Genomic DNA, 12,336 nt, shown 5'->3' with positions numbered 1-12,336 from the left:
ACATGTAAATCCTATTTTGATAGTGTACCGAGCATTATAACACAGCGTACATCTCTGTGTCTTTGTGTAGGTAAAAGATAAGAATCAGCGGTCTCCCAAAACGATTAGAAGCGCCACCTTCACCCGTCAGTCTGGCCGGCTGATATCTGCAGAACTAACACCACAAAAGAGGCTGACAAGGAGTCTACCCGGCAGCGCGGATCATTCCCCTAGTACCCGGTACCGGTGCGTATTCGCACACAGTACTGGTTGTATACAGTATGGAGAATAACCTGGTGGTAGAATGGATAGTGCAATGTAACCTCTCATCTATGTGTCTGAGGCTGGGCACACACTCGGGTATACTAGCGGGTCAGTGGTTGTAGGCAAACAATAGGTCTGTACATACAGTATGGCCCTAATTCAGTTCTGATCGCAGTACAAATTTGTTCTCAAAATGGACAAAACCATGTGCACTGCAGGTGAGGCAGATGTAACATGTGCAGAGAGAGTTAGATTTGTGTGAGTTATTTTGTTTCTGTGCAGGGTAAATACTGGCAGCATTATTTTTACACTGCAATTTAGATTTCCGTTTCAACACACCCCACCCAAATTTAACTCTCTCTGCACATGTTACATCTGCCCCACCTGCAGTGCACGTGGTTTTGCCCATTTTGAGAACAAATTTGTACTGAGATCAGGTCTGAATAAGGGCCTATATCCGCACATCTGGCGGTGTGTATGAACGGTTGACAGGTGCTGACGACACAGCTGGGTGGGAAAATTCAAATGCCTTCCCGAGTGTGATGCAGAACCAACACAGTGAGCACCGGTTTGATAAGTATATATGCTTTCCTGAATTGTCTGCCAAAAAGTTGTGACAGTGTGTACCCATCCAAAATGTGTATACATCAGGTGGCGTGATGTACCCAACCCATGCCAACCAGATCAACACTGGCAGCCAACGGTGGTTGGCGATCTGTCAGGGGTTCGGAAACCTTGTTAAAAAACAGTCTTAATCTCGTGATCGGGATTTTAAAACATGTTTAATATCCTGATTTCCTGTCCGTTGAGCCATTGCCCCAATCCATCGCTGGTGTATAAAAGGGTTAAGGCTTAGACATTCCCTACAGCAAATAATGATTTATTTCTTGACAGTTATTTATATAATGGACACATATTTTGCAGCACCTTACAGAGAATATTTCAGTCATTCATATTACACACTATGGGCCTGAATAACAGCTGTACAGTATGGAGTTGTACAGATGGGTCTGAACACAGCCTTCCTGGACCTGGGTGTCTGGATCCTACAGCCCTTCTGAGTATGCTTTAGCTTACGCCGGCCTGCCAGTGCCTAGAACAGGCATGTCCAAACTATGGCCCTCCAGCTGTTGTGAAACTACAAGTCCCGTCATACCTTGCCACAGTTTGCTATTAAGGAATGCTAACACTATGGCAAGGCATGCTGGGATGTGTAGTTTCACAACAGCTGGAGGGCCACAGTTTGGACATGCCTGGCCTAGAACTACGGTGAATCTTGTCTGATGGTTGTGAGGGTGATTCAAGGCTGTATCCTCAGAGGCTTCCTGCTGCATTAGAATTAGAATTGCAGAGCCAATTTCTTATGGCTGTTCAGTGACACACAAACATGAATAGGTTTGTCAATCCCTACTCTGTCTCTCTATGGTTTATTTATTAAGATGGGAGTTCTATTGAAGATGGGATTTTGCCCATAGCAATCAATCAGAAGATAATAGCCCATAGTAACATCCTATTTTCAATAGAACTCCCACCTTAGAATAAACCCCTCTGTACACATTAAGGCGTTTGGCCTGTGAGACTTGATAGCTACTTACCGGCATAGTGTAAGTATACAGAATACAGAACAATTGCTGGATGGGTCTTGCAACAAGATTATGGGATGTGCCGTATTCATAATCCGCCCACTGATCAGCCGGAACGATCATGTTCTTGATCAGAATAGGTAACCCTAGTGTAATAGCTACATGATATGTATTTACTGTGGTTGCCTGCATCTGGGATTACCGCCGTTTGTATAAGCCCTAATAACAAACCCATTTTCTTGTACTGTGTACACTGCAGGACAAGACCGGTGACCAGCTTTGCATCGTCTTACTGCACAGGTGTAAAGACGGAGAGTATAGGACCAAAGCATCATCACGATGTTCTAGATGATATTATTTCAGTAAGTAGGATTGTTTCTTTTTATCAAAATACCTGAAATAGTCTACTGTACATGTATGTATATTTCCAGGAACATGGCGCCCATGCCTTGTTTATGGGGATATCTCTACTGCACATGTGCAAACCTCCAAAGAAATGGCCGCCACCCAGTGATTTAAGTCTGCAGTCCCAGCCTCAGTACTCCGGAGGAGTAAGTATAATTATATAGGACCCCCCCACCCTCAGACCCAGGAGATAGTGGGGCACTCTGAGCAGCATTGAAGGAGCCAGGGTGCCGTTCCAGGGGCCGCAGGGCAGAGATGATGAAATCAGATGGATCTCTGCATACGTAAAACTCTGCACAATCCACATTTGTGTCTATTTGCCCTTCATACACATTTGAATGCCCCATTGCCACCCAGTTTCTCCTCTTCAGGCACAAGTGGAGGTGAGCTCAGTAGCCGGAAGCAGTGGCGTAACTAAAGGGCCGCAGCCCCCGCGGTGGCGGGGAGGCGCCGGGGGTCTGCGGGCGCTGTTGTTTCTTCGCCAGCTCCCCACTGCTTGTGGGTGCAGCAAGGAGCTGGCAGGGGGGTCCGTGCGGCGCGGGGGTACCTGTGGTCAGGGACTCGGGAGAGCCTGGAGGTCACTGCGGCGCTGATTATGAGTTGCCGGGGTCCCTGCAGCGAAGTGGAAATACTGCGCTACCGCCGTGCGGCGGCGCGGGAAGCGCTTCTAACTTTGAAAACACTGGCTGCGGCCGCACACTGATTGGCTGAGATTCAGCCAATCAGCATGCGCCCAGTGTTTTCAGAGTCAGAAGTGCTTCCTGCGCCGCCGCACGGCGGTAGCGCAGTTTTTCCACTTCGCTGCAGGGACCCCGGCAACTCATAATCAGCGCCGCAGGGACCTCCAGGCTCTCCCGAGTCCCTGACCACAGGTACCCCCGCGCCTCAGGGACCCCCCTGCCAGCTCCCCGGGGGGGGGTCTTGTCTTTTAACGGGGGGACGCCGATATTGTCCCGGCGGGGGGGGGGAGCAAAATTTTCTGTTACGCCACTGGCCGGAAGGGTGACCATGTCTAGTTTGACAGTCAATAGGTCGACACAATATGGTTGACATACAGGTGGTTAATGTGGTCAAAAGGTCATCGCAAGCAATAGGTTTAAAGGTCAACACATGAAAAGATCGACATGGGTTTTTCACAATATTTTCTCTTCATTTTGTGGACTTTTTCATATCATCAGCGTGGACTCCAATTGGGTACAGTAAAGCATAGCAATTGGGTACAGTAAAGCATAGCAATGCACCGGCACCTAAGCATGGTTAGTGCAGCAAGTCATGCGAGGGTCCATGGTACACTAGTACGGGCTCCACATGCTCAGATGTCGACACACAAACCGTGAAAAACTCATGTTGACTTTTGCATGTATTGAGTGTTGACCGTTTCCCAGTGTTTCACGTAGTTGGTGAGCTATACTACACCCGGAGAGCTCTATAGATGTGAGCGCTCGGCTATCTCGCACACTCAAATCTATAGGAGGATATCCAATCCCAGGTCACAACTGTCAGGCTGGCCCAACAGCCGCGACCCTGTCCCGTACTCGGCTAGCTTGACTAAGAAACAGCAGGCGGTATTCAATGTCCCGCCTGCCGAATGCTGAAAAGGGGGCGTGGCCACGAGATACGCCCGCAGATCATTGAGCATGGCCAGGAGCTCCACAATCCACGCACGGTATGCTGTGCCCATGCACAAGCCGTCCACCCCAAAGACAGCGAGTAAAGGCTAGCCTTCGCTCACTGCTCACAAGGCGATTAACACCCTGTGGGCATTTGGGAGCGCCTGTGTTTTTTGGGCTTTCCCCGGTCGTCGGGAGGGAGGGCCACTGACGTCTTCAGCGGCCTCCTTCTTCCCACGGCCTTTGCAGCGCCAAGTGAGTCCTGGATCACTCAGCGCTGCAAGCTGGGGGACAATCATTTGACCGTGAATGATTTCCCCCCGCATGCACGAATGCACACACAATCACAGCCGTGCACAGGTGCTGAGAGGCGTGTGTGCGGCATCTACCTGCTCCTTGACCTCTGAACCTTTGCAATCCAGTGAGCAGGTCTAAATTGGGCACAGATTCTGGTCTTCCCTTCCCCTAAATGGTGATGACAGCAAGCATTTGCAAGGCTCTCAGATGGCACAGTGTTGTCCAATTGTGGCCTATCTGCGATACACGGATTGTTGACTTAACATCAGTTGGTTCTCTGCCCAAAACAACATCAGAAAATCAACGATTTTAATTTCTGCTATTCCAAGAATAAATGCGTTTGTTCTGCATATTTTACTCCAGGGGCGAACCCATGGTCATTTATGACATGTAAAGCCTTACACCAGGGTGGAAATAAAACACTCTATACAAAACCAAGCCGCCTCCCTTACCATGTAAAAGTGTGATCTATGACATACTGTGAATATTAAATACCTGCTGCTATTGATTGAGCATTCCTGTATTATGACACTATAGTTCCATTACTAATTAGTCAACGTAAGGGGATTGTGTGTAAATAGTTTGAGGCTTAAAGCTTTCGCCATAAATCCTGACTGCTTAAAGATGGATTATGTGGATCTGAAAAAGTGATGACCATCTTTATTGAGATTGTGCAAACATCGAGAGGATGGCGGTTCCAGCCCAGGTCAAATAGTCGCTCACTGATCCTTGGTGTGATTCCATAGCTGCTATTCTGGTCTCGTGCCAGATCCCTGTCCCCCTGACAACTCTTTCCATACAAACAGCAGTGTCAGGCTCATGACCTCATAGGATTACTTGAATGTACTACAAATAAACGTTTTGCCAGTAAAAATAATTAATCCCCAAGTATAATCTGATTTCATCAATTCCTTAGACTGGATTTCGGGTCGTTCCATCAAAACAATAAAAAAAAAAGGCCAAAAACATAATTTACATTAGCGATGTTTTGAAATGATTTTCACCCAGAAGTGCATGTACGTCAGGGAGGTTAAGTTTGTTTGCAGGTTCAGTGTTACTGTTAATAACTATTGAATGACCTCACTTTGTTGAAAGCTAGGGTACACCCTTTAGAAAATAAGCATTTATAGCAGGGGAGGAACAGGTCAGCAGCTGCGGGATCATATAAAATAAGCTGGGATTGTTTGTATCCTGAGGCAGAACTCTATCCGATCAAACGTCTCGCCTGGAAATGTTTCATAAAAGTATTTATACTTGTAATATATAATAGACAGCTATTATCACCGCATCTGCCAAGAGTGACGGGTTATGCAGTGACAGCTCCAGAGGAGGGGCTTCAGTGCAGTTCAAAATTCAAATAGGGGAGTGGCACCAACTGCCATCCCAAACCCCATCGCTGGCTGCACGCAGGGTGATTGACACTCTGCCGCCATTTGGGGGTGGTAACAGCCATTTTGGGTGCAGCCATTCAGCGGCCTCCTTCTTCCTACGGCCAGCGCAGCGCCTGGTAAGTCCTGGCGCACTCAATTTGCATACAATGGGGGAAAATTAACAGGATGAGAGATTCAGAAAGTGAGAGATTTGGGGGGTTATTCAGGTTGATTCGCAAGGCTGCGAATTCGCAGCCTTGCTAGTCCATGAAACCCCGCCCGGCGAACGACCGTACCCCTGCGGCTTCGCCCGAACAGCTGCGAATGGATGTTTTGCATAAACATCCATTCGCATGGCTCGGGTAACCGCCCACATCTTTCGATGGTCACCGACCATCGAATGATGTTTAGCGTACACGCATATATAAGTGCTTTTCAGTTGTGTATATATGCGTGCACGCTGGCGTGGATACGGCCGGGCAGCTGACATCCGGTGATGTCAGCCACCCGCCCCCCACACCCGCGTCACTGCCTCATTTCCATGAGAATGCCCAGCGTTCTCATGGGAACGCCCATGGAACGGTGGGCATTCCCATATGGTAATGGGGCAGCCCGGCGCCCCCCGCCCATCTCCGCGCCCCCCCCCCCCCCCCCGCCGGCATAGGTGCGTGCACCCGGCGACCCGAAAGGTCGCCGTGGGTGCACGCACCATACGCCTGCACATGCGCAGATACCCGCATGCGCAGACGCACAACATCGGTACTGCGTGCAAATGCACGCAGTACCGAACGGATCTGAATCGGGCCCATGGTGAGAAATCTCCAGGTTTTTTTTTTAAAGTGGCAATCATTTACATGATTGCCGTTTTTAAAAAACTGGAGATTTCTTGCCAAATCTCTCACTTTCTGAATCTCTCATCCTATTAAATTTCACCCAATGGGGGAAATTTTCTAAGATGGGAGTTGTATTTCACTTGAGATATTGCTATGGGCAACCAATTAGAATTGACTTCTTTTTTATTTAGCACCTTCTAGAAGATAATAGATACTGTAGTATCTGATTGGTTGCCCATAGCAACATCCCTTGTGAAACTCCCATCTTCGTCAATTTCCCCCAATGTAACTTATGCAATCCCAGGCAAGCCTGTTGAGACTAAATAAATCTATTCAGTAGCAAGGCTCCGATGATAGGTGCACATGACCACCCACCGCACCGGACCTGATGTCAACCACTTGTGATTTAGACCATTTTCATGGGATCTATCGTCGCAATCGCATAAAAAGTGACCAAATCGCAAGTAAATCACCCTAGTGTATGGGCACCTTAAGCGTAAGAGGCAAAAGGAATAAATAATTGTTGGTTCAACCAGGGCTGTGGAGTCGGTAGATAAATGCTCCGACCCCGACTCCGACTCCTCGTACTTCTGACCCCGACTCCTCGACTCTGACTCCTCTGTATTAATATGAGAATGTATTTGATACATTCCTTGCACCACACTTAAAAACCTAGGATAGACAGTTTATTCAGTTTCTTCCAGAAACATGTACACATGTCTACCCTCATACAGACAAGCAGGCATGCAGGTTTTAAAATAAATATAAACACTAACAGTTGAATCCAAGAAGCTGTTCCATCAAGTCCTTCTAAGCTCTTCTAGCTATAGAGAAGACTCTTCACTCAATAGGAAAGGTTCAGAAGTGTGGAGCATGAGTTCTGCATGCTTTGTGACGACAACAAAAATAAACAAGCCACAATCTCCGCTGGTTTTCTTGCTCGTCACCGTTCAATTCATGGACACAAGGAACGATTTCTTTACCGAATCGTTACTGGCGACGAAAAATGGTGCCTGTACATCAATATGAACCAGCGTAAGGAATGGCTTAGCCAAGGTAAACAAACGACCCCGCGCATGAAACAAGATCTTCATCCACGTTAAAAGATGTTGTGCGTATGGTGGGAGAGCTTAGTTGAATGAATTTTTCGAGTCTACACCAGGTGATTTCTACCAACGAGGTATTGAAAACCTTATTGAACGTTGGAAATAAGTTGTAAACTACAAGGGAGAATACATTTATAAGTATTGGTGCTCCGAATTGTGCGTTTCGTGCCATATAGTGAAGCACATGAAAAGCATGCTTTTTCACGGTCACTTAACGTGTTCGTTTTGCGGTTACGTGAGGCACTGCATGCATTGGTCTTTATTCTTACAGTAGAGAAGTCATTAATTATAATTTTCGGAGTCGGAGTCGGTGCATTGTTTGCCGACTCCGACTCCAGGTACTCAAAATTTCCTCAGACTCCGACTCCTCGACTCCGACTCCACAGCCCTTGATTCAACAGTTACCGATCTCTCTTTGCTCTCATGTCAACGCAATGACGCTATTTCATCTTCTGTTTGTTCCCAGAGTGCGGACACAAGCAGCTGCATCCTGTGGAGTTCCAAGATGGAGGACATGCTGCAGGCCCTGCACCTGGACTGCCGGGCCGGCTATTTCTTTGCCACGTTCTGCGAGCAGTCTGGGAACAAGGTATGTTGGAGAAGAGTCCAGTTTACATACTTTGTAATTACAGACGTTGCTAAATAAATAGAGCTGGTTGTTCCATGGATCAGTATTCTCTCTCAGAATACTGTGTTCTTTTCTACAAACAGAGACCGTTCTCAGATATGGGCCCAAGAGTACGATACATCATCTAACTAATGAGGGAACTTAACTCGCACGTCGTGGCCTAAACGACTCAATCACATAAATTATCTGCGTTCTACTGTCTCATCCTTAACATTGTGTATTCTTACTGTCCTGGCCGGGGAGGTCTGACGAGTCAATAGCTCGTAGATCTGGCCATCTGCGTGTTGTTTCATAGCCGCATGTCACAAAACGTGCTCCTGTATGTTCCCCCACGTTATCCCCCCAGTAAATGTCTTCATTTTCCATGTAGCACAGTGAAGAAAGTAGTAATAACAGTGTTTCACAGTCCCAGACTGTCTCTCCACGTGCATCCATACAGTGGAAGGCTGTCCGCACTCTTATTGGTGGAGAGCTGGAGCTATCCACCAATCAGCTGCCCACTGCTTGTGGCGGGAGGCTGCCGTCACATGACGGCAGCACCCACCCCAAGTTCGGAGAACAGCGGGTGCTAGAAAAGTCAGTGTGAGCGAGTCTTACCGTACACATCCCCTCAAATTTTAGAGAGGTTATTTTCCCAGTGGTGGGGGGGGGGGGGGGGGGCAGGCGTTTAATCGGGAACTGTTTGCCTGTTCGCTAGGCTGCACACATACGCAGCCTAGCGTAAACCGGTCTGAATCAGTGCCTTAGTACACTGCAAGGCTACTTTCATCATATGTAGGCAGTAGAGATGCATTCAAAGCTAAGAGAACAAAAAAGTGGCAAAAACTACAATATTTAATTGTGTTCTAACCATTGCCATTGGTCCCCGGCCAGCCTTGTGACAAGGCAGATTGCCGTATCTCTTTGTGTTATTGACATACGTTGCTTTCTCACTGGGAAATTGCTGTTTTATTTCAGCTGTGGGAGAATAGCGTCTACTTTTGGTTTGATCTACAGTCCTATCATCACTTGTTCTACCAAGAGACTCTTCAACCTTTTAAACTACGGAGACATTCCCAAGTAAGTGGTAAATCTCAGGAACGAGCTGTTTCGTGCCGGGAAGGCTCCATTGCATGATGTTCTTCAGTATTTGGGAATCTTATGAACTCCACAAGGGGAATATTCTCTTTGTCAGTGAGATGGACCCTTGTCTGAACCCAAAGCATATGACGTACGCCCCTATCAAATCTCTTGAATGTCAATATAGGGATACTAGAATTCGTGCTTCTGCTTTTCTCGCCAATCGTACTAATTTCTCAAAACATCGGACAGTTTTATTATTACAGAAATTGTATAGAACACGTGGCGCCAACTACTGGGCCTTATTCAGGCCTGTTTGCTTGACTTGCGTTTATCCGCAGCCTAGCAAGTAGGTAAACACTGCACGTCCGCCACCCGAATCCGCTCACTGGCATGCAAGCGGATGTGTTTTCATACACATCCGCTCGCATCGGGCCGCACGGGAGAGAAACCATTCGATGGTCGCTCACCATCGATGGTTTTTTCTCCCCTTCGCTAATAAAAGTCAGTCTAGGCCCTTGTAGGCTAACCTTGACACTCCAGGTGTTTTTAAACTACACATCCCAGCATGCTCTGCTTCAGTTTTGCTATTTTGTCCATGCTAAATCTGATGCAGAGCATGCTGGGATGTGTAGTTCAACAACATCTGGAGTGTCGAGGTTAGCCATCAAGGGTCTAGGCTGACTTTTATTCTGGCCGCAGATGGCAGAATTTGGGGAGGTCGCTGACGTCATGTGACGCCAGCCACCCGCCCCAATCAGGCATCGACACGCCTGCATTCGCAAGGATATGCCAAGTCTTCCTATGGGCGCACCCACCGTTTTTGTAGGACACACCCATGAAACGCTGGGTGGTCCCTTGCATCCATTCCCTGGCTATCCCCTGCCCCCCCCCCCCCCCCCCCATCCTGGTGCAAACGCCCCGGGGTGTGTGAAATTCAACCAAGGCATCCACGCATGCGCAAACCCCGAACATGGATGAGGGAGGAAATTCGGCCCGCACCGAAGAAGTCTGAATCGCCAGGACTATGCAAATGAACAATGAAAATATACCTTGTCTGTATCTTAATACTATATTACCTACAGATAGAGCCTTCTTCAGCCAGCCTTCTGAGCCAAGGCCTATTGTTCTCCGTTGCAATACAATACATTGAACAATACAGTATGGGATTAGCAGAGGATTAAGGCCCTTATTCTGATCGGTGCGGATATTGCCAAATTCTTACGGTGCGGTCCGCACTCCACGCTGTTCGGCGGCGTGCGGCCGTCGTCCGTAGAAACGCCCACGTGTCCTCCGCATTCGGACGGACTCACTCTTCAAGAACAGGGCGTGTGTACGGACGACATACAAACCGTGCGTGTGCGGTGGAAACGTACAGATTCTTGCACGGTCTTCCCGCACTAGCACGGTCTTACCGCGTCAGAACGTACGGGAAGCTGTCCGTACGCCCCGATGCGGAGTATTTACGCTCAATCCAACACTTTTGTACTGAGTACACACAGCGATCACATGACCCACTTAGGCAATTAGGCAACCTCCTGAAAAAGGGATTGTTATCAATTTCAATCAATTAAATGCTCATCTATACTGACCCACATTCCTACTACATTCATGACACACATTAACCCTTACAGCATGTGACCCTAACATACATCTAGATACACTATGTACATTTTGCTTATTTTAAACATTTTAAACAACTTACACATATACTTTAGCATGTTAGAAAAAAACACTGACAACTTTGAACTTTAAATAACGATTTATTATAACAGAACTGTCCACAACAAAAAAAATCACATTTCCCCATCAATGATTTGGTCCATTAATGACAACATTTGCCTCATCAGGCCTCTGAGTCTAAGGAGGGCCCCACGGCGACCCTCCTCTGCTTGGGCAGGCTCATCTGTGGAGGAAATTCAAAATGAAAAATGACTAATGATATTCATGCATACATTTAACATAGTCAAACCTACATTTTAAACATGCATTCTGAGAGGTGTGTGTGTATATATATATATATATATATATATATATATATATATATATATATATATATATATCTATATATATATAGATATATATATATATCTCTATATATAACTATATATATATATATATATATATATATATATATATATATATATACACACATATCTACCTATATATACACCTATACATACATGCATACCTACTACATGGAAAGGCTGATTTTGGCCCTCTACCCTTTACTCTGTAGAACACCTCACAGTCATACTGCTCCTTCTCAATCCAAACCCACCCATGACTAAGCTCTGAGAAGCATGCCACGCGCTGCACCAATCACAATTCTGCAAACAAAGTTCAGTGTCTGTTATATGATGGAGCCTGGCAGGGGAGTTACACAACTCTCAGGAATGCTCAGTACATTTGTGCAATCAAGCATGGCTTGCCTGCTGATGGTCTGCTCCAGAAATCATTGTCATAATGCCAGTTAGGGGAAGCTGCAGCACTAACCCACTCCCATGCTCAAAAGCATTACTAAGACCAAATCCACACACAATTATGGTGAAAAACATACATGCAGACCGCAGGGGGTGGTTAGCTAGAGGAGGGCCCAGGGGCACTCACCACTTGTTACTCCAGTCTAAGCCACGCCTGGCCATAATCCATTTATGCCATACTGAATCTAGTTTACACAGATCAATCACCAGTAAACTCTACTCACCTATATGAGGCTACAGATTTTATGCAAGCAGCAGGGACATGTAACCCTTACATGAGCAAGTCATCACTTTCTTCCAGGATACAGATTAACTACACAGGTTCAGTGGCACTTAAAATCGACCTGACAGCCATCCGCACAACCTGTGTCATTAATATGTGTCCAGGATGAAAGGGATGGTTTGCCCACCCTATCTAACCCCAAAGTGTGTCTGTTGCTATCCAGTTTGTTTTATCACTTTATAGTATTGCAAAAAAACATTTAATCACCAGTGCTACAAAGCAAATAGAAGATGACTAAAGGAATAATTAAACTTTATGTATACATACCACTTTCCTCCGCCTGCGCCACCTCACAGGCCTCCTCATCCTCCTCTTCAGCTGGTGCCACCTCTTCCACCACCAGCTCCTCCTCCTGCGCCACCATCTCTTCCTCCACACTCTCCACCTCCTCTGCCACCACCTCCTCCTCCACAACCTCCTCCTCCTCTGCCACCAC

General features: G+C 46.9%; 1 protein-coding gene across 2 annotated transcripts in view; it reads left to right on the top strand.

The window, feature by feature from the left end:
- RGS22 (regulator of G protein signaling 22) overlaps positions 1-12,336 on the top strand; it is a 94,451-nt gene that overhangs the window by 31,066 nt on the left and 51,049 nt on the right. For both annotated transcript variants that reach the window (XM_083186997.1, XM_083186996.1), the window contains exons 11-14: positions 71-225; positions 2,086-2,188; positions 7,914-8,036; positions 9,033-9,134. In XM_083186997.1, coding sequence (XP_083043123.1) covers positions 71-225; positions 2,086-2,188; positions 7,914-8,036; positions 9,033-9,134 — 483 coding nt within the window. The remainder of the gene's footprint in view (positions 1-70; positions 226-2,085; positions 2,189-7,913; positions 8,037-9,032; positions 9,135-12,336) is intronic.

This window comes from Crinia signifera, chromosome 5 (assembly GCF_055691185.1).
Source record: "Crinia signifera chromosome 5, ASM5569118v1, whole genome shotgun sequence".
Taxonomy (NCBI): Eukaryota; Metazoa; Chordata; class Amphibia; order Anura; family Myobatrachidae; genus Crinia; species Crinia signifera.
This window is presented reverse-complemented; position numbering and strand designations above follow the sequence as displayed.